Source organism: Squalius cephalus (assembly GCF_949319135.1).
Source record: "Squalius cephalus genome assembly, chromosome: 3".
In the NCBI taxonomy this organism is placed as follows: domain Eukaryota; kingdom Metazoa; phylum Chordata; class Actinopteri; order Cypriniformes; family Leuciscidae; genus Squalius; species Squalius cephalus.
In genome coordinates this window covers 29,353,676-29,380,480 of record NC_137124.1, presented here as the reverse complement: position 1 = coordinate 29,380,480, position 26,805 = coordinate 29,353,676, and the positions used below count along the sequence as shown (strand labels likewise).

General features: G+C 38.9%; 1 protein-coding gene across 1 annotated transcript in view; it reads left to right on the top strand.

Moving 5' to 3' along the window:
• Positions 1–26,805, top strand: part of itfg1 (integrin alpha FG-GAP repeat containing 1) — a 144,008-nt gene that overhangs the window by 52,962 nt on the left and 64,241 nt on the right. Inside the window, exons 9-10 of the mRNA XM_079867062.1 lie at positions 8,867–8,961; positions 25,523–25,704. Of these exons, the coding sequence (XP_079723188.1) occupies positions 8,867–8,961; positions 25,523–25,704 (277 nt within the window). The remainder of the gene's footprint in view (positions 1–8,866; positions 8,962–25,522; positions 25,705–26,805) is intronic.

Below are 26,805 nucleotides of genomic sequence, written 5' to 3'. Positions count from 1 at the left end.
TTTTTTTTCCCATTAAACTCACAATCAGTCAATGTTATGATGCCTTTTTGAGGACTGTTGGCATCAGGGTCATTAAAGTTAACTAAAACTGTAATAAAAACATTTTCATTACTTGGGAAAAAAAATATGTTAACTGAAATAAAATGAAATAAATAATTGCCAAGGCAAAATTTCTCATTTTCTTTTAACTTGATGTACTAAAATATCTAACTTAAAAACTATATTGTCACGGTCGGTGGCTGTAATGAAGCGCACGAAGAAGGAGATACTGAAACAGGTCTTTAATCCAAGAATCAAAATATTAAACTGGAGAATAACACTAAAGAGTATATTCTTATACAATAGAAGAGAACACAACCAGAAACACACTGATGTTAAACAACAACAATGCAAGACAGCTGAACCGAGAACTCAAATCAATCTGTAACCATAGAAACAAACAGACAGGGAATGGAGGAGAACTGAACCAATTTACAAACTAACAGCAAACACTTGAAGAGAAATCAAACAATACAAGACAAGAGAACAGACTCAGAATCTGACATATAAACATGTTTTTTTTAAATAAAAATAACAAAAACAAAATTACTAAAACCAAAATGAAAACAGAAAATATAAATATATAAACATGTTTGTATATGATTATTTTAAATTAATTTTAATATACTTTAAAATATTAATATAAACTATAAAATGATCTCAATGACACCAAGTTAACACTGGTTAGCATACTAGACTCCAGCTGGAAATCTAACCCAAAAATATTGCAGTATTTTCAAGGGGGGTATTTTTGACAACAGTTTTTAATAAGCTCCCCATTGTAAATGAAACCCTGAAATATAACCTCACTTAATAATCTGTTTGGTGTCATGTGTAGGTGAAATCTATGTTAGACTGTGTTCTGGTAAGCAGGAGCTTGGGACATGCGTGGCCTTTGTAAGCTGACCTATGATTATGACATCTAAAACCTTTGAGATGTATCATCTTATGACCTTTACCGCTTCACAGAAATGATGTCACAGTGACGGTAAGGGATGCAAAGCAAGAGGTTGGGGGAGTGGATAGGTATAAAGAGAGAGAGAATGAGCTGTAGACTGTGATTTAGGATGATAAATGATGTTGGGGATGGAAAGAGACATGCATGTGAGACGAGCTCTAGTCTACATGTATGTGCGCGATGTGTGTCGTGCCCGAGTCAATAATATGGCTCACACAGAAAAAGGCTTTGTTTGATTAGTGTGAGGCGCTCCTGGAGACAGGACTGCAAAGATCTCTGCCAAACCCCGATGATCAACATCTCTCTCGGCTTTGTCCTTTTCCATCCTTCTCTCCTGTTTTTCACCTGTTCTTTGGTTACCTTCAAAGCTTTTAACTTCCCTTACCACATGTGCATTTCACCTCCGTCTAGTACACACACGCAGGCATCAAACTGTCTGCACCAATTAGCTACAGTAGTGTGTGAGTGTAGGAGCCTGTACAGTCATTATGAGATGATTTGGTGTGAGAAACAAGCTGCAGCTCCCTGATGGTGATTGTCTTTGACAGGACAGAGCGCGGTAGCTGATGTGCACCGAGGGTAAAGACAGATACACACCGGCTTTAGCTGCATTCTCACCCCCTCACACACAATACAGGTGAATCATAGTGATGCTGCTCCCATTAAGTGGGTGGTAATGGGAAGCGAATGGCTTCCTCTGAAGCCAAGGACAGATCCTGACATTATACCTTCGGCTGGCTTGAGTAGGCGCTGAAAGCACAGGTCCCGCAGCTTTTCGCTTTCTATAAACGGCTGAAGGCTTTGCCCTCGGGGACGTGGGCTTGTTTAAATGGTGTAATTGTACTGATCATCAAAGTCGCAACCTTGATTTATGCTTTTGTTATCCCCTTTTCACCGCTAACATTTGAACTTGTACTTAATTAGAAAAATAAACGTTGGGTTTGCGGCACCTGCGAGTAGACTTGCACATTAATATGACTTACAGTGAAATGCTGTGAGAGAAATCGTGAAAGTGAGGTGCTTCATTTCAAGACTCATTTCAAATGTACGAAATGAAAGGAATGTGGTGTGCAGTGAAAGGTATACCTTGTGTTGAGAAGTGAAAGGAGGTGGGAGGAAGGTGGGGAAGATGGAGAAAGTGAGTGAGCGAGGGAGGGAGAGAAGGGAGGGTCCGCTTGTTTGATTTGAAATGGGTGTTATTCTGATCACACTCCTGCCTGTCAGTTATGGCACGGCTCTCTTCTCCGTCTCGCACCTAAGTGGCAGATCAAAGATACACCCCAGTGACCTTCTCTCATCTCCTCTCTTCTAGCGCTCTCTCTCTCTCCGTTAGTATTCTCCAGCCATCCCTCTCTGCTCCAAACACTCCAGCTAAACAGTTACTGCAAGAGGCTTGCGGTCTGGTTTAAATCAGGTGTAGAATAATCCGCTCAAAAAACGAAGGAAAGCGCAATCCTGTTGGCTAGCAAGCAGGTCGGACTAATGCTCTCTCCCACCTCAGATGGTACAGCACTGATCTCAGAGCAGATATTTCATCATGCCACTAGTCAAGCCTGCCAAGCAGTGATGTAAGCTCTGAGGCCCATAGTCCAGCTCCTCTGCGGCTGTCTGAATCTGGACTGATGTGCGTTGGAGATTATTATAGAATTTCAGAGTTCAAAAGTGTTCAGTTTGTCTAGTTTTACTTGCAATACAAGGGTGAAGTTCTTTTCTTTTCTTGAATTGCAGCACTGATTCCTCAGCTTTTTAAAGACTGGTTGGAAATCATGACATTATTTTATTCTATTGGCAGCACTATTTTTTTTAAAGAACCCCTATGGTGAAAATCAAGTTTTTGATGTTGTTTATATGTCTATGTGGTGTTTTTAATATGCTTTAAGACAAACCATGTGCAGATTCACAAGTCAACACCATTGCTGAGTATTTTCTCCTTAAAAACTACAGTGATCTAAAGACAGTCTCAAAAATGCGTTTTGAAATCGCCAGTGTTTCTTACGTCACAAACTTCCTTGTAAACAATCACGTCAACATGCGGGTGGGCTTTAGCACATCATCTTGCTCTGAAGCAGGGGATGATTACAATGTCATGATGAACTATATGCCTTTCTCCACTGACGTTCTGAGTTGTTCAAAACTTTTCTAAGGATGCTGATTTTTAGAAACAGCTGACTCTGAGATTGTGAACAAGAACATGGTTTGTGTAACATTAGCAGCACATCATTAGCTGATTGATAACATAGTCAAGTAGAAGGCTAATTATATTAATTAACGTTATGTGTCAGAAACAGAAAACGCATTCCCATTCTAATACATCGACTTGTAGACGAACCTGTACAATTCACTCTTCCACTTCTTCTGAATCAGTTTCTGGTTCAAACATATATGGCTGAATTAAACCAGTATTTCCACTTGCCACTGTGCAGCGTTAACTACAGTAAAGTTGACCGAGTGGATATCTGAGCACATGTGATTGGGGCTAATTTGCATATTCATGGGTCCTTTTATACTAAATGAAGGGTGTAGTTACATTCAAGCTATTTTAAGGCATGAAGAAAATTTTTGATCAAAGATGAGTTTTAAGGGATAAAATTATTGACTACAGGGGGACTTTAACACAAATGAAATATTCACCAACTTGTTTGTATTCACCAACCAAATCTGTGTAGTTTTGGGAATAAAAAAATGGTTGTGCTAATTGTTTATCTTTCTGTTTTCGTGACACACTACCGATTAAAAATTTGGGGTTATTACCTTTTTTAATTAATACTCTCATTCAGCAAGGATGAATTAAATTTATCAAAAGTGACATTTAAATTAATTCATATTCTGTTTCAAATAAATGTTTTTCTACTCATCAAAGAATCCTAACAAATGTGTCACAGTTTCCACAAAGATATTAAGCAGCACAACTGTTTTAAACTGATAATAATAAATGTTTCTTGAGCAGCAAATCAGCATATTAGACTGATTTCTGAAGGATCATGTGACACTGAAGACTGGAGTAATGATGCTGAAAATTTAGCTTTGCCATCACAGGAATACATTACTTTAAATTAATTGTAATGATATTTCACTATATTCTTCTTTAAAGGGGGGGTGAATTGCTGTCTCATGCATACTGAGTTTTTTACACTGTTAAAGAGTTGGATTCCCATGCTAAACATGGACAAAGTTTCAAAAGTTAAGTTGTACGTTTGAAGGAGTATTTTTGTTCCAAAAATTGTCCTTCCGGTTTGTCACAAGTTTCGGGAAGTTTTTTTCGAGTATGGCTCTCTCTCACGTAAGAGAGGGCGGAATTTCCTTATATGGGTCCAAAGGGCACTTCCCCCGGAAAGACGCACGCGCGCACGCACTCGTAGACCAGAGCAAGAGAGTGAAAGCAGTTCGCCATCAAAGCGCCCTGCCCGGCTTTTGGGAAGTCATGGTCACCAAAGAAGTGTGTTTTTGGTTGCCAGGGCAAGACAACCCTGCACAGATTCCCAAAGAACCCAGCGTTAAGGGACCCGTGGATGGAGTTTGTTTTCCTGAGCATAAACGGAGTTGTGTAAGACTGTTGTTCCCTGCATTTCGACGATGATTGTTTTATAAACAAAGCCCAGATCGATGGATTTGCAGATCGTCTAATGCTTAAGGATCGAGCAGTCACAATGATAAAGGTTCGCGGTCGTGCGTTGGAACCGGACGGTGAGTAAAACTGTTGAACAAATGTCTCTCTGTGTTGTCACTAGCTCTGCGCGTTAGCACAGCTTTAGCTTCGCCCACACGGCCCGCCCTCAGCCGCTCGTTTTTTTCCGGAAAGACTCGGTACAGCCAATCTCTCAATTAAAAATATAATAAAACAAAATACTTTTTGGAGATATGAAGGATGCAATATTACTCTATAGGTACTCAAGATTAACAGGAGATTGAGTGAAAATGAGCATTTCACCCCCCCTTTAAAAACTTACTGACCCCAAACTTTTGAACGGTGGTGCAAAATGTAAAAAAAAAATGGGGGGAAATTGATTCATTAAAAGCATTACTGTAATAAAATTGAACTCTTTCAAACAGTGTTGACATTGTGTCTTTTTACGTGCAAAATTAATTTTTCTTTGGGACAATTTGACTTGATCAAGTTAATAAGTTCGGATTGGAGCCGTAGTTCAGTGGTAGTTGAGTGCTCATACTGGTGATACAGGTTGGAGTCTGGCCTGTTACTCTTCGATACCTGTCTTGTTCCTCATTTGAAAAATGTATTTCTATAGTAGACCATCAACTGACATTACATTCATCCCATGGCAAGACATGATGACAGTATGTCAACTGACTATATATGTAATTATCAGCATTATTCATTTTTTAACAGAGGTATTGTTGTAGACAATATTATTTTGGTTATTGATTTATCTTTTTTCTTTAAAAAAAAATATAATTCGCTAAATTGGGTGAGTGATCAACTAAAATCCAATTCTGGTCTACTAAAGTGCAGAATCCAGATCAAGCTGCAAGAACTGTGAGAGTCGCACCCTTCAGCACGTGTAGGCTACAGTGCAAAAGAATTATAATTCATGAGTATGCACTGTCAGAATGTAGTCAGTCTTGACATGGACGTGTCATTATGAATGCACAACATATGTTAGACAAAATTCTCCATCTGCTCTATCAGGATGGTAATTGCTCTTTTCTTTTTTTACACGTGACAGCCAAATGCATTATTCATTAGCTGAATGATATGTAATACTACAGCGCAGTCAGGAAGGTAGCGAATGGCAGAGATGGCCTTTTTTACCATTTTTTTTTTCTTGCTTGAAGTCAATGTGATGTGGCATTTAACACCCAGTCATCATGACATTCTGTGTGTGTGTGTGTTTGTGTGTCGTGAAGGACTTTTGTTGTGTGTTTCTAGAGCTAATAGACGTATGCATGTGTACTGTATAGCAGGAAGCAGTAGTCATTAGCAGCAATAAGCAACTTGCTCACAGTAGTCCTCTACAGTACGCATGCACATGCTTTGATTCTCACACTGCTGATGTACTTGGAGAGAAAGCTCTTAAAGATACAAAAAACAAAAGCCAGCATAGATTCTCTATCTCAAGAGTGAAAGGCAGACTTACTCTGATTGCTGGTGAAATATGCGTTTTATAGAACAAACATCCCTTGAAATCAGCTAGACTGTGGAGACCGGCAAAAAGAATTTTTTTATTATTTAACATACTACATAATGTCAGGAACACTTTATTTCGATAGTTCACTTTAGACATTCTACTAACTGTAAGTAATGACTGGTAGTTTACATGTTGTTGCTAGAGTATTAGTAGACTGTAGTAAATGTTGATGGTCCCCCAAAAGACATTCTACTGACTGTAAGTAACTCTAATAAGAGTTAACTGACATATACTTGCAAAGTTACTTATAGTTAGTATAGAATGTGTGGACTATCGAAATAAAGTGCAATCACAATGTCTTAATTCAAAGGGTTTGCAAGGAGGGCAAAACATAGAGGTGGAAAAAAAAGTTTTAGGGCTATTAAATATAATTTGATAACTTAAAACATTAATTAAATATTTTTAAATACAATAAAAATAGCACATTAACTAATTGACTAATTTACAAATTGTTCATGTTTTATAATGTTTCTAAAGACTGGCCAGAAATTTTTTTTTTTTATTCTTTTGACAGCCATAGTGTTCATCTCTCTTTTCTTGCAACAATACAGTACATCCGTTTAAGAATATTTTGTATTTGTGTTCTCGACACTGTCACCTTCAGCTTATTCACTGGGATTTGGCAATATTCTCTGTAAAAAAAAAAAAAAAAAATATTGCACAGTGTATATATATTGGTCTTTTAAAACATGTAAATATATATTAGGTCTGTCACAAGATCAGATTTTATCGACATTATTATCATAGCCTAAAGTAGTGGTTCTCAATGGGGGCTTTCAGAGAACAAAGGGGGGCGTTGGAAGCAAGATTTTTGAAAGGGGGGCATTCTCGAGTTAAAATATATAACGCAAATTTTTGGTTCATTTACTTTTATTCATTTTAAGCATTTAGTCATTTTTTTGTAATAAACACTTTAAGTGGGCTATTTAAAAAGTGTTAGGACTACGTATATGTTAAATTATGTTGTAAAACATATGCGCAGAGTGTGATGTCATATTGTGTGTGCACGCGCGTTTATGGTGCGCGTGAAAGAGTACATCAGCAGCGCTCAAAAAAAAAACAAAAACGTTCGTCCGCAGCCACTCTACTCCTGACCGCAAGTCCACTGTCAGTGTTGTAGGTAGGCACTAGGCAGGTTTTTTGTGTTCATTTCTATTGCATTACGATTGAAAGCAGTATCATAATGTCAAAAATATGATGTGCAGTCAAGTTCGGGTGTGTGAATATGCTGTTCTCACCGATATGCTTGTTGTGATTCGCAGAGTTTTGACGAGTTGTATTTTGACGACTTGATATTATTTCTTATTCAAAAGGAATGGAAAGTTGACAAGCCATTAAAAAGTATTGGCTTAAGAAACACTTATATTTTTTTCAAATATATACAATAATAATTGAATTGTTCATATGTGTTTATTCTTGTTAGAAGATCAGGGACCTGGATATTGGATAGGGGGCGCTGGCCCAAAAAAGGTTGAGAACCATTGGCCTAAAGGATTCACGAAAACAGTATTGTTGCAATATAGTAATCTATAGAAATTCTGAAAGAAAACAATGCCATGAGAATCAAGTCCAGAGCTATGATAACTGAGCTTTAACAACACAAGACCTTAATGTAACATTTCCTGTTTCAGGGCTAGCAAACTTGTAAATGCAGCTCACTCTCTCTACCATGGCAATATCTGCAGGATAATGGAGGCAAAGGTTGGTGAACAGGTTCTGGTGTTGCACCCTTTTGTGCTTACTGTTGATAGGCACTTCCTGCAGACTTTTTTAAGGAATTTATAAAACTCCACAATGGTGAGCTAACTTTTTTTCAGGTGCAGGTAAAGTGTCTCTTTTTCCGTCTCTCATCTCCTCTGAAGTGATTTTTTGCAGCAGTAGTAACTACGTACTGTACACACGGCGTTGACATCTTTTTTCAGTTTTATGACGGGTGGTAACCAGTGTTGAAATATTGCCACCTACTATGTTGGAGTGTGACTGGTGCTGGATTATTTATGATATTAAGTATGTGCAGTAATAACATGATATAAATTTTTCATTTTTCAAACTGGTCAATACCGGTAATATATAAACTGCGACAACCCTAATATATATAGATACCTTTATATTTGAGTAAGCTGCCTTTATATATTATCAAACACATGACTGACATGGTGAGCATCATGCTTTACAGGTTGCACTACAGGAATCTGAAAGTGGAAAGTCTCCACCATGATGGAAAAGCGTGTGTGTGTGTGTGTGTGTGTGTGTGTGTGCATGTGCGCATGTACTTCTCTGTCTCTCCGCAGGCTGCCAGTCTGATCTACATGGCTATTTGGTGTGTGGTAGATCTTATGAATGTCAATGCATATCTCCTATTTTGTTTTTTACTGCTGCTCCCTCCAGTTCTCTTTTTTTTTTTTTTTTTTTTTTTTCTTGATTTATGTTATTCCTTTCCCGATTTATTAATATTACTTATAAATAATAGTTGCTTTGTGTCAAGCATGCAAGTGGTAAACATGAAGGAATAAAGACTCAGGGACATCATTTTGACACTAGGACAAACTGCTACGCACCAGGCTGCTACACACTTCATTACACATGCTCAAGATCACATGATGTTATCTCCATATGCTGGATTCAGGAGCATTATAAAGCTAATTAAAAGATGCATTAGTGTATCATATACCTCATTTTACACCTTCCATTCTCACTTACTCTCTCTTTTTCTGTTTTTACTCAGACGGTGACGGCTCCCAAGACCACCTATTGCCGGTCTGTATGGATGATGCATGTGGCAAAAGTGCAATTTACCTAGCCAAGACTGGAGGGACAGAGGTACGCAAGCCTTCCATTATTACTCTGTCACACTCCTTCGCTCACCATTTCATTCATTTGCATGTGATCTGTCAGCGAGGTCAGTGAGCTTTTCAGAGGTGCTATGAGAACAGTGACAGCACTGTTTTAAACATTGTCACAGTTGTTTTTAAAAACAATGGGTTGATTTGAGAGATGAATGAATTGTTGGGAATTGGGAATTGATACAGATTTCCTGATTCACAAGCTCTTGATATGATTTATTATTTAGATTCATTTGGGTACACTACTGTTTAAAAGTTTGGGATCAGTAAGTTTTTTAAAATAAATTAAATAAAAGATTTATATTTTAAATAAATGCTGTTCTTTTGAACTTTTTGTTCCTCAAAGAATCCTGAAAAAAAAATTCACAGCTTTCACAAAAATATTAACCAGCACAACTGTGCTTTTCCCCACTGATAATTAAAATTAAAATTAAAATTGAAATATACTTTATTGTCCCTGATAGGGAAATTTGTAATGTGCTCAATAGCCAGCATTTCGACAAAACCTGATACAGTCTAATTGATACCGGCATAAAAGAGTTTTTAAACCTGTTCTAATAACAGGGTACAAGTACATGAGACGGGTCACTTAAAATCCTTTTAGCCTCATTCAATGTACATTGCTCATACAGAGTCTCAATACTGGGATAGTCTTTCAGTCCAGTCATTTTCATAGCAACCCAATAATAAGAAGAAATGTTTCATGAGCAGCAAATCAGCATATTAGAATGATTTCTGAAGGATCATGTGAAGACTAATGCTGAAAATTCAGCTTTACCATCACAGGTAAATATCACATTTTAAAATGTTATGAAGTGGAAAAAACGTTATTAGAAATTGTAATATTTGTACTTTTGTTATATTATACCAAATAAATCCAACCTTGGTGAGCAAAAGAGATCAATTTCAAAAACATAAAAAAATAACTACTAACCCCAAACCTTTGAACTGTAGTGTATATTTGTTAAATAATAATCATTCTCCTCAAAAATTCTCTCTGCTAATGTTGTAAATTATACAGGGTAGTGTTTCAGACTGATTCAAACCTATAATTCTTTTTAGCTACTTTTTGAGCAACGTTGCTGGGCAGTGTTGCCGAGCGATGTTGTTTGGGCACTTTCCCATTGAGAATGGGCAACAAATTTCTATCTAGATAATTTAGATCGGTCGTGGCCCCTGTGTCTCACCTGGTTGCCTGTTGACGGCAACATTGTCCAGCAACATTGCTCAAAAAGTTCCCCCGTGTATCATCATCACCTTAAGGGTATGTTCTCAACTGGCTGGTTTGTTTAGATCAGGGTTCACCAATCTCGGTCCTGGAGGGCTGCTGTCCTGCAGAGTTTAGCTCCAACCAGCTCCAACACACCTGTTTGAAAGTTTCTAGTATGCCTAGTGAGACCTTGATTAGCTGGTTCAGGTGTGTTTAATTGGGGTTGGAGCTAAACTCTGCAGGACAGCGGCCCTCCAGGACCGAGATTGGTGAACCCTGGTTTAGATTAAAACAAACTCTAGTATTATTAAGTGTAAACGCTGCCATCCGAACCTCGGTGCGCTCCAAACAAGCTCACCGAGCCCCCTGAAAAGGTGCACTTCCAAACAAACTCCGGTGCAATTCGACTGAAATATGAATGCAAAATGGACCAAAGATATCTAAACGATCCAAAAACAGGACGTGATGTCACAAGATACAGTTAAGTACAGGCAGTGGAACTGCATTTTCTTGCATAAGATCTTTGTAACAGAGGAATTCCTAGCGCTGGTTTTACGGTGTGAACGCTTAGCGAACCAGGAATAAATGCATCATTTTCTTTTTTTGGTCTGGACTAAAAGAACCAGGATTACCAAACTACAATGTACAGTGAACACACTGTACTTTTACCCAGCCCTAATTTTGTATGGATGTATGGATTGTCTGTAAGTGAAAAAAGAAGTGGTGGATTATCAGATGAATGAATGGAGGGATTGTCAGTTGTCAATTGATGGATTGATCATTCTTTATAATCAATGGATCTCATAAGAAACATTCAGGAAATCTTCTGGAATGCAGAGTAAATATTATTTACCGCATATATGAATATTCAAATGAAGATTATAATAGCAGCTTATAATAATAATAATGGCGTATAGTTATTTAGAGCTCATTGTGTAAAGGCCTGCTGTGGGCTGGCAGCTCATGCTCTTAACTGAATGTCAACTTCACAGTGGAAGGCAGCGGTTATCTCGCTGTCCTCGCACACATACACACACAGACAGTCCGCCTGTCACAGGCCTTGGAACCAGAGAGAAAGGGAACAAAGATGGACGGAGACGAGGAGAGGGCAAGAATGTAAAGGGCGGGGAACACGTGTCAGCTTTTGTCCGCCTGCCACATGCGCTAGTCTTCACCATCAGATACACTGAAAGGAAAGAAAAGTTAGACTCTTTCATTATTTTCCCATTTGTCCATCCTTTCTCTTTGTCCATTATTGGTCTTCCTTTCTTTCTTCGAGGATCTCCATCCATTCTTTTTAGCGTTCAGAAAACAGCTATCTGCACTGGTTTGAAAGCACTTATTTAACGCTGCCAAATAATGAACAAGACTGATATAGACATAGCAGCACACATGGTGTATTGAAAAGACAAGATAAAAAGAAAACAAACACTTGACAAAAGATAGAGAATAACAAAAGGCGCGCTTGTGTTATAGTCAAAGAACTGCAGTCTATGATTTAATTGGCCCAGGGGTTTCTCTGTTTTTAAGCATGTTTGTGTGGACTGGTGGGTGTGTGTCTGCTAATCACACACATGCTCTCACACACGCACAAAGTCTGCTAAATAAACTCATTGTTTCTGTTTTCCTTTCCAGCTCATCTGCTTAATATTGACAGTGTAAACACATGTAACATCACACTCATTAGAGTGATTGGGGACAGTGATTGTCATTACACGCACTCACTCACTCACTCACACACACACATATTTTACTGGCTTTATAATTGTGCATTTCCCAGTCACTTGTGTTGTTAAAAAAGGTGGTGCGTGTATGTAAAGTTTTTAATTTTAAAATTAAAATATTTTTTCTATTTTTGTTTAAAGGGGACCTATAATGCAAAATTCACTCTTACGTGATGTTTTATGTTTTACATGGCACTCTTTCATTTGTTTTATGACAGTAGGTACTGTATATTACGCTGCTTTAATACACAGATCTAATATACACATGCGATTTCTTTACTGGCTGTTTATGTTCATTTACCATAAACTAAGGCTTATCTTTACCCTGAAGTACTACCCTAAAATATATATTTTTTCTCTTTATGACCCATTTCTCTTCAGGTTTAGCTTCTAACATTTGAGACAATTTCAGTAATTGTGTCCTCAAAAGTGAAGCTACAGTAGATCAGAAACACTCAAATTGTGTTTTGTATTGAACATTTTGACGATGAGACATCTCATTTCCTCAGATTGACATTTCCTGATTTTTGCATGTGGTTTACACCTGTTTGTTTTTCACCTTAAATGGGTGCCTGGATCATAGACGTGGTTCCCAGACTCGAAAAGAATGAGAGAAAGACTTTGGGATCACCACAGAATTAAACTATCCCTTAAGCTGCAATGCAGCAAAGCAGCATCCATAAAACATGGCGGGTGAGAGAAAAAGAGATGGGGAGGAAATGATGGAGAGCGAGGCAATAGATTGTCTGAGGTGGTGGAATTGAGCGTCTGTGTACGTGTGTATTGAATTTCAACAGAGTCATGAGGGAGTGAACGGGGGAAGGAGGGAGGAATGGACGCCTTCATAGGCTGAGCTGCTCTCTCTTTCAGCCCGGGGCGTCTCACACTTATTCATTTCATTTTCGTGTACTCTGTAATAGCAACTTTGTTTCCAGCTTGGCAGCATCAGCTGAGTGTGACAGGCCATTTATTTCATACTTTTTTTTCTCAGAGGAGTATAAATAAAATTACCTATCTAAAACTCACTATCATGGCTCACACTCCGAGTACTGCTGGCTGTGTGTGTGTGTGTGTCTGTCTGTCTGTCTGTCTGTCTGGGTATTTGCTATCTATGTATCTTTTGGGTCTGAAATCACCTAAATCGTCAGTCTCTGAGCAGTTTGTTTAAAGGTATTGATCAGTGTAAGTGCAGATGTGGCTTTGTATCTGGGTGTTTCCGTTTATCCTGACACCTCTAAATGATCAGGAGGAAATGTCCTGTGGGCAAAGCTACTAAGGGCTAAATTTTTCTGACATCCGTGTAAAGACATATCCTGTACTGAGCCATTGCCGCACTCTGAGGAGGTTAGATTGGCCATTATCTGCTTACAGGGTACTGAGGCCTTCATTTTCTCTTTCGCAGCTGGTGATTCTGTCAGTACTCATGCCGTCCCACTCCCCTAGTGTCACAGCACCACCTGTTCAGCTTGTGTGCTGCCACTCATGAGTTGTTAGTCGACCCACACAGAATCTGAATAGTTCTTAGCATGAGCTAAACTGATTAAGGGGGAATGTGTGCAGATTTGAATATGGTAAAATGTTTTATGGGAGCTGAGATGGCTGCGCTTTTATTGGCAGCTGAAAGCGTTATCAGAAATTAGCCAAAATAGAAGTTTTACCTGATGGGCAGAACCTCCTAAAAGAGTTTTCCGTGGATTTGATAAGACACGCACATTTTGATTCCACTTATTGATTCCTGTGATTTTAAATCATTCAAGCGCGAAAGAGAACTCAATTCAGTATTTTTTTTTTTTGCGGGTCGCGCTCAAAGTGGGTATTGGTCAACATAATGACCGTTCACCGCTGTCAACGTTTTTTGTGCCCATAGACAGTAAGTTTGTGCCTCTGATTCATGTCTATATGTCACTCCGCAAGTAGTCCATTCATTTGTCACGATGGAACTTCATTCAAAGCAGAGCTCCACCAAAGAGCCTTGCACTCGTTGCGGAAGGTTATCTAAAGTGTGCTAAGAATTTTGGACGTGTGGGGCGAACTATTTCTTTACTTAGCTGAAGCCGACATCGGGACAAAATAAATGTAAAGAGAGACATTGTGGAGTTCCTATTTTCGTATTGTCAAGTATAATAAATTCTGTTGTCTACCCCTTACATGACCTCTGACCTGGCAAGTGACATTATTCCAAAACGCATACGCATAAAACTCCCCCGACATGGTTAGAAAATACTGCCTAGAGCCAGCTGCACAACGAGAAAATGTCATAGCATGATCAGAATAGCCTACGGAAGCCCTGAACCGCAACGAAAAAAAAAAAGAAAGAAAGAAATCCGTAAAAAAGAAAATCTAGCATTTCGAGATTAAAGTCGAAACAGTACGAGAATACAGTCTTCCGTAGAAGTTGCGTGTGTGCCTGCCGTTGTTTCACATTGCTGCACAGGCATTCATAACGGTGCGCGTCCACTGGCGCAGATCGAGTGTTTCCAATTCATTACGCGTGCGTGTGTGTGTGTAAAGAAATGCGCTTGTTAAGTCCAACTGCCTCGGACATGGATCTACACAAAATAATAGCTTTTTACTTTTATCTTGGCTTTCAACAAAAGGAAATTCTACAGGTGCCAATCTACCAACATGGCATTAGGCAACCATTATAGGATGTTATAAAATATAATATAACATATAGGACGTTTGCACTGTATTTCATTAAATGTATATAAATGATGTCACTGTGTGTGTGGGGGGGGGGGTCACGGTAGGTGCGGCGTATATTTTCCTGCTTTTTTGTCCTTTTCCAATCACACCTACGAAATGCGCTGCTGCTTTGGAACGCTCTCACATACAGACAGTAGCTCGCACATCACGTGCAGATCACGTGAGCTCTTTCGCGTCGTCTTGCACTAGAATGGTCAAATACACACACAATTGTCAAAATATCCTCATAAACAGGTCTTGTCTTAAGTGAACGTAAACATTTGAGAAAGAAATTGGATTTTTGTCAGTATATCGAATCTGTGCATTCGGTCTTAGTGGCAGCAGAATTTCTAACACAGCCCTTGATTTCAATCTTAGCTCTTTCCTTAAGTGGCTCAGTTACCGTCTAATATTATGTGCTTTAACATTCACAATTGGGGACAAGTTTTGTCATTCATTTTGTCTTTTTGTCAGTGAAGGGGTGTTTTTGACAAGCCGATCTGGCGCCACTGCAGTTGGATACAGCACCTATTTTAGATTATCAAAGTTCAAATGCCTCTGAAAGACATTTATGCTATGACCTGTACAGATTTGGGTAAAATGGTTCCCATAATAAACAAACCATATGGTTCACCACCACCACATCTCATGTCTAAACATGCCTCTGAAAATAGTACTCTTGTCAGGAGTAATTATGGTAATTCTCTGTCATTGAATAACAGTTTATCCTGCAGTAATGGCATTGAGATGCCTTCTTTCTCAAATGCTCTGTTATTTGTGATTTGTGTTACTTAACCTAAAAAACGTTGTATAAAGAGTGAAAACATCATCAATACTAATGATTTCTCATTGTAGCTGTGCAGAAGCTGCTGAAATGAATATTGCATATTTCATTACTCTTGGCTGTGTAATACTGATATTTGTTGCCAGTTTGTCACAATAATCATTTACAGAGAAAGCAAAACTGTTGATTATTAATTTATATATCTATCTATTCAACTAAATATCACAACTTTACAATTACTTTCTTATCTGTATATGCCCTATTAATTTTAAAAGTGTGGCAAAAGAGGCTTATAGAAAAATAAATATAGGCAATTTAATCAATATTAACAACATAATAAATAAAATGTTACAGGAATAGTTCACCAACAAATTAAATTTTGTTATAATTTACTCACCCGCATGTCGTTCCAAACCTGTATGACTTTCTTCTGTGAATTTAAATATAAATAAATTAAAAAAATATATAAAAAAAAGATATATATATACAGTGAGGAAAATAAGTATTTGAACACCCTGCTATTTTGCAAGTTCTCCCACTTGGAAATCATGGAGGGGTCTGAAATTGTCATCGTAGGTGCATGTCCACTGTGAGAGACATAATCTAAAAAAAAAAATCCAGAAATCACAATATATGATTTTTTAACTATTTATTTGTATGATACAACTGCAAATAAGTATTTGAACACCTGTCTATCAGCTAGAATTCTGACCCTCAAAGACCTGTTAGTCTGCCTTTAAAATGTCCACCTCCACTCCATTTATTATCCTAAATTAGATGCACCTGTTTGAGGTCGTTAGCTGCATAAAGACACCTGTCCACCCCATACAATCAGTAAGAATCCAACTACTAACATGGCCAAGACCAAAGAGCTGTCCAAAGACACTAGAGACAAAATTGTACACCTCCACAAGGCTGGAAAGGGCTACGGGGAAATTGCCAAGCAGCTTGGTGAAAAAACGGTCCACTGTTGGAGCAATCATTAGAAAATGGAAGAAGCTAAACATGACTGTCAATCTCCCTCGAACTGGGGCTCCATGCAAGATCTCACCTCGTGGGGTCTCAATGATCCTAAGAAAGGTGATAAATCAGCCCAGAACTACACGGGAGGAGCTGGTCAATGACCTGAAAAGAGCTGGGACCACCGTTTCCAAGGTTACTGTTGGTAATACACTAAGACGTCATGGTTTGAAATCATGCATGGCACGGAAGGTTCCCCTGCTTAAACCAGCACATGTCAAGGCCCGTCTTAAGTTTGCCAATGACCATTTGGATGATCCAGAGGAGTCATGGGAGAAAGTCATGTGGTCAGATGAGACCAAAATAGAAATTTTTGGTCATAATTCCACTAAACGTGTTTGGAGGAAGAAGAATGATGAGTACCATCCCAAGAACACCATCCCTACTGTGAAGCATGGGGGTGGTAGCATCATGCTTTGAGGGTGTTTTTCTGCACATGGGACAGGGCGACTGCACTGTATTAAGGAGAGGATGACCGGGGCCATGTATTGCGAGATTTTGGGGAACAACCTCCTTACCTCAGTTAGAGCATTGAAGATGGGTCGAGGCTGGGTCTTCCAACATGACAATGACCCGAAGCACACAGCCAGGATAACCAAGGAGTGGCTCTGTAAGAAGCATATCAAGGTTCTGGCGTGGCCTAGCCAGTCTCCAGACCTAAACCCAATAGAGAATCTTTGGAGGGAGCTCAAACTCCGTGTTTCTCAGTGACAGCCCAGAAACCTGACTGATCTAGAGAAGATCTGTGTGGAGGAGTGGGCCAAAATCCCTCCTGCAGTGTGTGCAAACCTGGTGAAAAACTACAGGAAACGTTTGACCTCTGTAATTGCAAACAAAGGCTACTGTACCAAATATTAACATTGATTTTCTCAGGTGTTCAAATACTTATTTGCAGCTGTATCATACAAATAAATAGTTAAAAAATCATACATTTGTAATTTCTGGATTTTTTTTTTTAGATTATGTCTCTCACAGTGGACATGCACCTACGATGACAATTTCAGACCCCTCCATGATTTCTAAGTGGGAGAACTTGCAAAATAGCAGGGTGTTCAAATACTTATTTTCCTCACTGTATATATATATTCGTTCATGTGCCACAGAAAACAAGAAAGTCATAAAGGTTTGGAATGACATATAATGATGACAAAATTTTCAATTTTGGATAAACTTTCCCTTTTAACATACACTACTGTTCAAAGGTTTAGGGTCAAAGTATGGGGTTTGTTAGAAGTATCTTGTGCTCACCAAGGCTGCATTTATTTGATCAAAAATACAGTAATATTACTATTTAAAATAACTGTTTTCTATTTTTAAAAGTATTCAGTGTCACATGATCCTTTAGAAATCATTTGAATATGCTAATTTGGTGCTCAAGAAACATTTCTTCTTATTATAAATGTTGAAAACAGTGCTGCTTAATATGTTTGTGGAAATATTTTTTGTCCCAAAATTGTTTGATGAATAGAAATTGTAAAAGAACATGATTTATTTGAAATAGAAGTTACTTGTAAAATTATAAATGTCTTTACTGTACTTTTGATCAATTTAATGCATTCTTGCAGAATAAAAGTATTCATTTCTTTTTTTTTCTTTTTTTTTTTTAATCTCACTGACCTGAAACATTTTAATGGTAGTGTAATATTAAAATAATTTTATTTACACATTCATGCAAATTACCTTAATGCTAATTATTAGGAAACTGACCATGGCTAATGAAATGCTCTGCCAACATGTCGCAATACCGCAAGCTGACATTGCAACACAAACTAGATCCCTCACACCAAAATCATCAACAAAGCTTTGTCCACAACAAGCAATGTATTTTTATCACATCGGTTTCTTGAAGTGTCAAAAGGATGCTAAACTCGCTTTGTTTCACAACTCCCATCCCCCAAACCTGCCAGATCCACCACTAGTCCTTGTTGCAGCCCTCCTAATTTACAAATGAATCACTGCCTGCAGGTGACCTTCAGTTCTGGACACTTGCAGGTGCCGTGTCTAGTCTTTTCTCTTCAGATGTAATCACTGAATGCTGTAATAACAGCCTGCCCTGTACCCTTCTCCACCTTTCCTGCCATTAACACCTCTGATCTGACATGCTCGTCTCCTGATTCTTGTTCCATATTTCATTACAAATTGTGCTTCTCTCCTCTAGGGAGGCTAATGAAGAGACCGTCTGTTGTAGATTCTGTTTCGCATGCAGGTTGGAATGGCATGCGTTCCCTGTAATGCGACGAGCAATGAAGCTTTCTTTCTTTCTTTCTTTCTTTCTTTCTTTCTTTTTCACCCGGAGTGTCATAAAGATGGCAGTTCATTAGACGTCGCATTTTCATATCATCTGTCAGTGGCACCTATTGATGTAATGGCACCTCGTCTGGTGTCTTCCCGCCGGCGAGCTCTGATTTTAATTTCTCGGCCTAATGAAGTGTCACAGCTGGGATGTGGGAGTGGTGGAAAGCATAGCTCGGCTATAACAGGGACTTTTTGCGCTTTAGTAAACAAAGCCACAGGGATGGAGTCTTGGCAATGCAAACGTGATGATGTCTCTCCGACTGATATGAGGGAGGGAAGAAATGGGCCATTTGTATTCTGTGCACAGCATCTCCTCTATCTAAGATGTCCCATTACTTTTGCTAAGGAAAGGCTATCATGGCTTTCTGCATTAAAGAGATCATTCCCTCTCTCTTCCCCTCTCTGTCACTTTGGCAACAATGATATTGCCTAATTTGCTGACATATCGGCTTTTCGGTCGCATGGTGTTTGCTGGGCTCAAGTCGTCTTTTACACAAATGAGACACTTCAAATGATGTAAGTGGCTCATAACATGACAAACTGTCATGTGTGTCGTGAACAAGCAGAATAAAAACCTATAAAGCTGAAGTAATCGCTAGTGCTGAGGTATCCCATCATTCTTAGTGTCTAGACGCTCAATGCGTTCTGCATTTTTGCAGGTCTTTCACAGCTGTGTTCAGCCAATAAACATCTTAAAGCAGGAAGCCAAATGAGAAATTGCCGTGTTTTCCATGGTAGTTGGTTAATTACAGAGTGTCTCATTATCCTGGATGACACTGATTAGCTTCCATCTCATTTCTGTTTGATTGAACTTAAGGTGTGTATGTGTGTGCATGTGCTCCAGTTCGGGTTGATTGGGTTAATCAGTAGTGCAGTGGATAGCTGGATGGGAGGCTAATTCTAGCAGAGAGTTACCTCTTTCTTCTCTGTGATCAGCAACAGGCCCCGTCCCATCGCATATACACTTCAAATTACCCGTTCCACTCATTCTTTTCATTTTCAGGCTTTCTAATCGCTTCTCATCTGTCACGCGCACTCTGGGATGCTAGTCATAGTCTTAGATGTGCAATAGCATCTTTTTGTACGAGTCATGTCAGAAGATCACCTGCTCTGTCAGGTGGACTTTAACCACAAGCAGGATGATAAATGTGCACATTCTGCATTTGAAAGGCCCGACTGATTCTCAGATGAGTTCTCATGTCCTTTTAAACAATGAGTGGCGTGCGCAGGCTTTCTAGGCACCTGCCAGAAGAGTAGCCCAAACCGTCCCTGACCTGTCAGAGAGTCCAGATGGTGGGGAAATACTCTCCCGTTGTATGGCGGCTTAAAATATAATCTGTTTACTAGCCTTGAATTATTGACTTAAACTTGTTCACATTTCTCTAAAAGCTGCTGATAAGCAGTACATTTTGCCAGTCACATACGGTCAGGCTTATTCCTGCGTGAATTCTGCAGGTGCTTTTTACATCCCTCTCTGTGTGACCCTGCCGGCCTCCTCCATTCTTCCGTCAACATTACAGTCAAGGGATGCTGCCACATCTAGCATAATGATGTGTGCTGTGCTCATTGCGAAATGGTACAGGTCGACAATGCCAGCCTGGTTTGCTGCCAACAGTCTTCACTGGCCAGCAGCTAATGCCGCTAAAACCTATTCCACACGGCAGCTGGTTCAGGTTATTTTTAAACTTTGGAAGGATGTTTTCAATGTAGATCAAACCTGCTCATATTCAGGCTTATCATCTACATGCCAAGTTTGGCACATGCAAGCAGCTTTCTTTTATCTGAAAGCAGGACATGTCTCACCATCTAACGCTTGATAGCTTTACTGACTCAGTCATCTCTTAGTCTTTTATGTTTGGTGTTTTTCTCTCTTGCTTTCCCTTAAACCTCTAGGCTTGTTCACACCAAGACGAATGTTCGCTGTGAAAATTCAGTGCAATAAACATTTTGAACATTTCGTATTAACGGCTGTTAATATGTCTGTTTAGACCGACACAAACATTTGCATGCCATCAATGCGACATATTGTTTTATGGTGAGGTGTTGTAATCTCTTTTCCTTCAAACTGTGATTAAACCTGACCAACCAATAAGATTTTGGTCACATGCACAGAACCACTGCTATTACTTGGTGGCGCTCGTGAACAGACCATTTTACAAACGACAGTGAATAGTAGATGAAGAATTTGAAAGTAGCTCTCTTTTATCTGTACTCTTGTATTTGGTGTTATTTGATAAATGCCATAGTGAATAGAAGTGTGTACCTGGGTAACCTGTGTATTTCTGCTTTTCTATAAGTGGCACCTAAGTAATTTTGCATTTTCATTCAGCTCATCCAAAGTTTTTTACGCATTGGTCTGAACAGACAAATTGCATGTGAAAATTGGGCTGAAATTTCTTGACGAATATTTTAGTTGGTGTGAACGCCCATCTTTAGAATAGTAGTGATCTCAACCATGCATCATTTTGACTGTAGCTATCAGCTAGGGGGTCTTGAGTAGACCTGTTGTGTGTTCACCACAATGACAGCCCACAGCTTTGTGATTTCCATCTACCCTCCCTAATAAATCAATAAGGCTTAGCATTAACTGGCAGTCAGCACTGATATAAATCAATTTACACACGCAGACACAGAATGATGGAAGCCGATTGTAGATGGCCACAAGGGCAATGACTGTTTGCATAATCATTACTATGTTGAATGAAAAGAGTCTTCAATTCAGAGGAATTCGGCTGGGAGTTAAGACCTTTCTGTGCGAGAGAGAGAGAGATGATTTTGTTTCTGGATCTGGAGCTTATAATAGTAGAATGGGAATGAAGGACTCTGGGATAGCTCTCACACACAGAACAGAACCGAATGTGTGCATGCATTTTATCATGCCCCAACACGTACCAGCATGTACACCCACTCAGTGTCTTTTCATAAGGGTCATTTGTTTTATTTGAATTGGTATTGAGGTGCTGCACCATAATGACCCTAGTTTAGAAATGGTTTGCCAAGCATTTCAAATTTAAAACCCTGTCTGTATTTCCACTTAGTTATGATGAGCCCATCAGTAAGTGCGCCGATAAGCTGTCATAACATCTCATAACCTATTTTAACAGCCCATCAGTCAGAACTGCTTACTTAGGACCTCTGGTGGGGGTTGAGGTCTGGCTCAGCAGTCCTATGGGAGGGAAGCACTCACAGGAGCTTGGGACAGTTCATTAACTGAGAGAGAGAGAGAGAGAGAGAGAGAGAGAGAGAGAGAGAGAGAGAGAGAGAGAGAGAGAGAGAGAGAGAGAGAGAGAGAGAGAGAGAGAGAGAGAGAGAGAGAGAGAGAGAGAGAGAGAGAGAGAGAGAGAGAGAGAGAGAGAGAGAGAGAGAGAGAGAGAGAGAGAGAGAGAGAGAGAGTGTTTGGGTATAAAAGGAGCATTCACAAAAGGCTCAGTCTTTGCAAGCAAAGAAGGATAATGGCTCACCAATTTGTTTAGCCAAATTTCATGAGAGAATTATCACGCAGTTAAAAATATCTAATTTCTCAATGCAAGATTGCAAAGTATTTAGTTCTTTCACCTTCTACCATACATAAAAGTGTGAAAAGATTCAGGGAATCCCGAAATATCTCAGTCCGTGTAGGGCAAGGCAGGAGACCTCTGTTGATTGTGCGTCACCTTTGAGCCCTCAGATGGCACTGCATGAGAAACCGTCATGCTACTGTATTAAATATAGCCACATGGGCCCGGGAGTTCTTTGGAAAACCGTTGTAACAAAACACAGTCTGCCGCTGCATCAAGAAATGCAACTTGAAACTGTCACACGCAAGGAGGAAGCTACACATCAATTATATGCAGAGATGCCACTGAGTTCTTTGGGCCTGTTCTCATCTCAGATGGTCTAAAAGACAGTGGAAATGTGTGCTGTGGTCAGATGAGTCCACGTTTCAGCTTTTTTTTTTAGGAAAAACAGACACCGAGGTATCAGTCCCAAAGACAAAAGGGACCATCCACACTATCATCAGTGACGGGTGCAAAAGCAAACATCTGTCATGGAATGAGGGTCCATCAGTGTATGGGTGACTTGCAAATGTGTGAAGGTATATTGGGATTGTACAGAGACATTTTTGCCATCAAGATGGCATCTTTCCTTGGAAGCAAGACAATGGCATGCTTCATTCTGCACATTTCTAAAACAGAGTGGTTTCTAGACACTCTAAACCGTAGAAGGGATGTTTGACTAACATCCCTGTTGTCCAGATCTGTCTCTTATTGAAAATGTGTGACACATCATGAAGTGGAGAATCAGACAATGATGACCACAGACTGTTGAGCAACTGTCTTGTATCAGGTGAGATTGGCCAAAAATTCCAGTTGCAAAACTGCAACAATTAGTATCCTCAATTCCCCAAAAGTGTAATTAAAGCGGCGCTATGCAGTTTTGGCAATTTCTTCGCGTTTTTTTCGCTTTTTGCTCACATATAAATGGTTAGATAAGTGTATGTATGCAGTGACGTAAAGCAATTAATTACATTACAAGACCTGATATCACGCGATACTTGCCCGCCGGCCCAAAGTTGCAAGGGTGGTTTTTCCGCTCAAAGGCGCTACGGGGGTGCGAGAAGACCACCATTCATCCCGAAAAAAGTCATATAACCATTCCAATGACTCCGAAGCTGTTCAGTTAAGGTAAATTAAGCTAAAGAAAACTGCATAGTTCACCTTTAAAAGGAAAGGTGATGTGTCACAGTGGTAAACATGCCTCTGTCCCAACTTTTTAGTAAAGTGTGTTGCAGCCATCAATTACAATTAAGATGATCAGTGAAAACATTGAAAATATTTTCTTTGTTCCTTTGCCAGTTAAATAAAGGTTAAAGAGAATTAACAAATCACAGATTCTTGATTTTATTGCATTTAGACTATGTCCCAACCTTTCTGGAAATGGGGTTGTCTTTAATGTTTACTTTTGAAGGTTAGTTATTTTTACGTTGTTAACTTTAAACGTTGGTTATTGTTATGTGTCTAATGTTTGGGGATTAGTTATTATTATGTCTCTAATATTTGAATGTTAGTTATTTGCTATGTCTCTAACTGTTTGACATATAGCAGTTTTAAAGTCTTTAATATTTTGAAGGTGAGTTATTGTTTCTGATGGTTTGAAAGTTAGTTATCATATCTTTATTTAGTTTTTTTAACGGTTTAAACATTTTGTTATTGTTATATTTTGAACAGTATGAATGGCATATCAAATATTTTTAAACCACAGTTCAACAACAGACAGTCCTAGATAACCTGTCAAACGCTTAGCGGGAAATGGTGCTGCAATATAAACAAACATTGCAGGACTCTTACATTTGCTCATAATGAGGCAGCTAGGCCGACAGTGCACACCATGACTCACGAGTTAGATTTCTACTTTCCTTTTCAGCGTAGAGGAGACTGACATCAGTTAGTTCTTGTTTTATAGGTAATAGCAACATTAGCTTATATTTGCAATATTATTTGTGTACAAATACAAAATAGTTTGTACAAATAAACAAATCAGACCCACTCTCTCTTGCCTGATCTTCAGCATTGCTGATTCTTTGTGTGCCAAAGATCAGGAGAAAACCTTATTAGCAGCCATTACAGAACGCTCCGTCTTCTTTCTCTTGCATTCTCTCTTTACCACTTTGTATCCATCTCCCCCTCCCTACATCTCTAGCAATCTCTCTCCCTTCTCTCTCTGTGCCTCTATCCCCATGGATGCATACATGCAGAGATGCACCTGGCTCTCTGTTTTACATTCATGAGTGAGTAAGGCCAGTAGCATCTGTGCTTGTGCAACCCCCACACACGTGCAAATGACCGATTCCAGAGAGCGAGAGGACCATAATGTTGGATTCTGCCTGGAGCCCTTCTTTGGTTCTTCAATTCATCAAAATATTATTCATTTCATAATGTCATTTAATGTGATCATATTTAGCTATTTTATAAAATCAGAAGAACATTGGACTTCCAGTCTTATGTATTAGCATTAACTTTGTTCAAAATGTCAAAATATCTATATCTAATGTGTAGTAATACATATTCTATGGAAAGGAAACGGCAATATGCGCATAACTGGACTAACCAGCGGGCTGATCTTTTTGCACAGCATCTGATATGTTGTTTTGGTTGTTCTGAAATACCTGAGCAAAGTCTGTCATCAATGTGGTTCGGTATAATTACCTTCCAGAACTTACACGACTGCGTTCCAGAACAGCAGGCATCTGCCTTCGAAAGCAAGATAACGCATTTATTGCGCTTCATCTGCACAAGAAATATATTATATATGAAAATTATTATTTACAGTGGCTTTTCTTAGTGATATTTTATGCCAGTTTATCAGGAATTGATGATTTTGTTATCTTCGACTCACTGGATGGAAACGCTGCTTTTTGTTATCTTGGACTCACTGGATGGAAACACTGCTTTATTTGTAAATGTTCTATGCCAATATTCCAATTTTGCATACAAGTTAAATTCGCAACTTATATGGATGGAAACAATTGCTACTGTGGTGTGAATAAAATTAACTTAGAACTACATTGCTTTTCATGTTTCTGTTTAATTACTTTTCTGTTTATTTCTGAAAAAAAACTTAATCTATATTTAAATCAATTAAAGGTGCATTTAGGTTTGCACTTAATATGCTTTTCTCAGAAAGTTATGTTGACTTTTGAGTGTGGCCTTTAGATTTTATGGACACTAATGCAAACTTATGGATGTTTTGTATTTATTATTTTTCCTGCAGCACCTTGTACATTAGCAGTAATATGATGCGTATCAGCTCATGTAACTGAATGAATTGTCTTCCTTTGCAGCTCCATTGGGTGCCCGTGCTGTTGGACTTCAGTAGGAAGGATTCTGTGTGGGGCTTTGTGCCCCCTCAAGACAGTTCCACTTTGGGAGAACTGAAAATTCCCATCACCCTGCACCTAGGAGACTATAACCTGGATGGCTTTCCTGATGCCCTTGTCATCCTCCGTAACACCAGCAGCGGCAGGTGAGTCAGGATCAGTGCTGGGTAGAGTAGCCAAAATCTGTACTCAAGTACAAGTAATATTGTTTATTTATATCAATAATTACTTAAGTAGGAGCAACGGTAATGATACAAATGATTGTTTGAGTTAGAGAAATGTAGCTTCCATTGAAATTACTCCTCAGATAATGAGCACTGGTTGCATAGGATCTTAGCAAGCATTTCAGAGCAAGCACTGGTGATTGTGATAGTGGCATGGTGAAAAGTCTATGAATAGAGTAATTATGAAATTGTTTACTTGTTTTATAGTGCAAACAGTCACCATTGTTGTGATGTATAGGAGAGGTGTGATGTATACACATCCTGGGTTTTGGATGAAAAATTTAGATCACATCTCAGTTATAAATCACAAACATTTTTCCAGCAGACACTAGATTTGCTCATTGTCTTGAGATGGATACACCACACCCACATCCTCAAAAGATGCAAAAGAACTCTTTCCAAATAGCCAAATCCCTCGCTCCGCTCCCACGGCTCTCTGCCCTGCCCTGCTTCACGCAACAGAAGCTTTGCCCAAAAGTTACTTAAAGGGATAGTTCAACCAAAAATGTTGTCATCATTTACTCACCCTCAAGTTGTCCCAAGCCTGTATGATTTTTTTTTTTCTTCTGTTGAACACAAAAGAAGATATTTTGAAGAATGTTGGTAACCAGACAGTTGACGGTAGCCATTGACTTCCATAGTAGGGAAACAATACAATGGAAGTCAATGGCAACCGTCAACTTTCTGGTCACCAACATTCTTTAAAATATATTATTTTGTGTTCAACAGAAGAAAGAAACTCAAACAGGTTTGGAAATACTTGGGGGGAGTAAAAGATGACAGATTTTTCATTTTTGGGTGCACTAACCCTTGAAGGAAATCTGTCAGGGTACTTGTACGGAGTTATAACCCGCCTCTGGGCGGCAATTACTTCTATGTTAAAATGTGAATTAAAACTCTCACCACCATGAAACTTTCAAAAAAACTTTCCTAAACCACAAAAAGTAGTGTTTATTGCATTTTTGCACACGTACAATATTTTTACTTCCTAAGAATCAAACCAGGGCTGAAGCTCAACATTTA